The sequence below is a fragment of the Papaver somniferum genome, chromosome 4 (genome assembly GCF_003573695.1).
Source record: "Papaver somniferum cultivar HN1 chromosome 4, ASM357369v1, whole genome shotgun sequence".
Taxonomy (NCBI): Eukaryota; Viridiplantae; Streptophyta; class Magnoliopsida; order Ranunculales; family Papaveraceae; genus Papaver; species Papaver somniferum.
Genome location: NC_039361.1, coordinates 19,178,924 through 19,182,639, shown reverse-complemented (window position 1 = coordinate 19,182,639; position 3,716 = coordinate 19,178,924). Strand labels below are relative to the sequence as shown.

The window sequence follows — 3,716 nt, the reverse complement described above, 5'->3', positions numbered from 1 at the left end:
ATTATTGTTTACCAAGGAATAAAAACTGCCTAAACATAATCCTAGTTATAAACAAATGAAAGATCTATAGGCTTTCATTACCAATCACCAAAATGAAAAATTACCAATCACCAAAATGAATTAGGTTTCGCAATTTATAGGCTCAAGTAGGAACACTAAATGAATGACTAATGTGACCAACACAAACCTTATGACTGTACCACATTCAAATGTCAAAATGCCTCAAAATCCAACTCTTAAATTGAAGAGTTTATTTTTTGATCTAGTGAGTGAGTCACACCTAGTTGATACCGATTCACACAAGTAATACAACTTTAGTCTTAGACACGAGTTAGGATTTAAAGTGGCACCACAACAATCATTTCTTGAGTTAGTACAAATATAATTTGAGCATTTGCGAGCCTTTGCAAATCCTGAATCGGATTCAAATAAACTAAGCTAGATAAACCCAAACAAAAATTAGCATCCGTATAATTTAATGACAGTACCCAATTTAGATTACTTCCATAGTACTAGCTTGCTCTTATCTTAAAATAAGTATATTAAAAGGGATTGTAATAACTTGGGAGGCTATACAGCATTACAGCTCAAACACAATAAGAACATTACTAGATCTATCACTACTAGCAGCTTCAGATTTACAAATCTGGCAAAACAGTTTAAAACAATCAGATTAGTTTCAGAAAATTACTACAGTTTCTTTGACAACTCGTTCGTCAAAAAGAATTATAGAACAGTACATTTCTGTGTGCAAATAATAAAACTCATCTAACAAACAACAAAATGATTTTCTCCTCCAAAGCAAATACATGAAGTGCAGACAACAACTTATGTAAGAACTTTACAAATCCATCCATCAAACGGATGCTCGCTCTACGGCGCCATTTTCGACCTTAACCAACTGCACATAAGAATCCTCCAAATGACGGGCAACATCTGATATGTTCTCATTGTGGTGAGATTTACACTTGAAATAGATCACTGCCTGGATAACAAAATAGAAATGAAGAACCATAGCCATCAACAAATAACACCCGATTCCAACAAATACTTTACCCACTAAACTCAGTTTGTTCCCGTAAACATCAATAGCAACTTTAGTTCCTACACTCAATCTTGTTCCATAAACCATTAAAGCATATACGATTATTATACCAGCAAGTGCGAAATCAAGAACAAGATAGATAAAGAACGAAACCCACGTCTTACCCTTGATCAATTTCATACTTCTTCTAAACGCTTTTCTACCATAATCATTTTCCAAAATGGAAACTACCGTTGCCGTGTTATAAATGATAGTTATGTAAACCAATCCGACGAAGTAAATTACTGCTAGAAAAATAGCTACATATAATTTACTTAGCCCAACACCTTTCATCGTGCTCTCAATCAAAACTAACAAACCTATGGCTACACCGAAGTAAATGACCATCATGAGTATGTACCACAAGGATGTGACAATGAGCCTCCCCCATACTTTACTAAATGCATTACTGACATTCTTGAAGGTAATATCTTGAGAAGTATAGAAACAAGCAACTGTGTAAACGACGATGGAGGTTGAGTATAGAGTAAAAAATATCAAAAGCAACGCATAGATGAACTCGGTTATACCCAAAGCAACCCGTCTGGCATTTTCACTGTTTTGATTGGTTTCGATGAAGTTGATAATTTGGATTTCGTTTAAGTAAAGGGCTGCTAGAGGCAAGAGTACAACAATGGCGATGCACGAAAATATTTTCTTCCATGTATATGAAATTCTACAGGCTTCCTTGATGATGCTGAAAAATCCCATGGATGTATTTGCTCCTTCGATCTATGCTTATGATTCTGCAATTCTAGCTTTAGAGAAACTGAAGAGAGAATGGGATGCAAAGAGAGATGGATACATAGTAGAATGATACTATATAACCTTGATGAGTGCGCTGGTTTGACTTTGAAAATCTGTCTCTAAAAACACAAAAATATTGATTGTTTAATGGTTTAATCCCCACGAGTCTTATTTTTGTTCACTGACAGCCGAAAATGCCAGTGTTAGCTCAGATTCAATTGACTACCGAGTCATTATTAGGAAGCCAAGGAAATGCTTATGTTAATACCACTGGGAGGCTCACCAGGCTTGCACTTACATTTGTATAAATGCATTGGGAGCTAGCTGCCTGTTAGGAAGCTCCCATAGGGTAGTCGGTGCTTATAATAACACCTTGTGTTTTAAAGTGTACGGTGTGTACCTGAATTTTAAATTCAAATACCGGAGTTGTCCTTCGTGATTCCTACTGAGTTGACTCATCTTAAAACAGTGGGTTGACTCGGGTAAATGTTCTTGGGACGTCTTCCACTCATCTTATATTTTACTACCGTTAGCTAGGCCCATGCTGGAAGTATTTATCTTACGTTTCTAGGTAACATTATTTATTTATTTTTTTGATGGATAAAGCATTTGATGTTGATGAGTATGATAATGCGTATAAAACACCAATAACAAGAGCAAACGCGTGAAAAGAAAAATATCTTAGATGGACATAAAACGATACAGCTGCGCAAGATACGCACAGCAGAAAATTAACTAGGTATACTTAGTGGGTGAAGATGAAGGTTCAAGTTGACGTTCACGCAGATCAAACAACTGTAAATCGAAAGATTTTTTTGATGCAGATATCGTTTTTAATACCCATACTCGGTCAAGGCGGTTCAGAAAATTCCAACCAGGTCCATAGATAACAACCTTATCCTAATCCATTGATGGTGACATGGTATAACACTCGAGTCTGTAAGATTTGAGAGAGAGAGGTCAAAATCGAAGAAGAAGATTTCTAAACACAACTGGAAGAAAAAAGAGGTCATCCATATTCACAATCCTTGGCCTTGGCCTACGGTTGGAAGAACAAGCCACACATTGTAAACGTGCATATGTGCAATGTGTGCTCAGAATAAAAGTCATGATTCATAACCAACAAAACATCGTACAGAACTTGGCCAAAGCTTACGTGGCATTTCATGATCCATGTGTGGGACCCACTAGTAGTCAAAAAGCCATGCAAATCTTCCGCATTGAAATCGATTTTTCCATTAACCCTAAAAATATTCGGATCCCTTTCTACCATTCTCATTCTCTATGTACATCGATCTTGCTTCCTTCTTCGAGAACAACAAAGGTGGTTTTGATGGATAGATTCAACATTCTCCCAGTAAAAATAACACCGGACATACTCGCTCGTTTACCAAGTGAATAGTTCTAGATTGCAAGTCAGTATCTAAAACATGGAGAAATCATATTCAACATCCATCCTTTTCTCAGATACACCTAATTAGTCTTAATCATTCTGATAAGTTGAGTTTTCTTTCCTTGTCTAAAGATAAAAAAACTCCATTATTTTGTACATAATGAGAATCATAAGGAGCCTATCAATAGGATCAGAAGGTTGAAATTAACGGCTCCATTCAAGGGTTACAATACTTTACTTGCTTCGTTTAATGGTTTCATCTGTATTCGTGATGATTCTGATGTTAGTTTTTGTATTTGTAATCCAATGACCAAAGAGCATGTTATTCTTCCTGTTCTCTGACACTCCCTAGTTTTTTCTTGGATTTTGGTTTTCTTTGTTGTGTTTCCTTTCTCCCCTGCTTGGTGGCTTCTACTTTGCAGAGTTCGTAAATTACCTTTTTCTTAATATATTTCTGTTTACTGAGCAAAAAAAAACAGTATGTTATTCTTC

General features: G+C 36.0%; 1 protein-coding gene across 1 annotated transcript; it reads right to left on the bottom strand.

Annotated features, from left to right (window-relative positions):
- Positions 1-580: 580 nt before the first annotated feature.
- LOC113272115 lies at positions 581-1,795 on the bottom strand. Its single transcript, XM_026522018.1, has 2 exons — positions 863-1,795; positions 581-646 (listed from the first exon to the last, which is right to left on the bottom strand). The coding sequence occupies exons 1-2, from the start codon at positions 1,793-1,795 to the stop codon at positions 581-583; spliced, it is 999 nt and encodes a 332-aa protein (XP_026377803.1).
- Between the last annotated feature and the right edge of the window lie 1,921 nt (positions 1,796-3,716).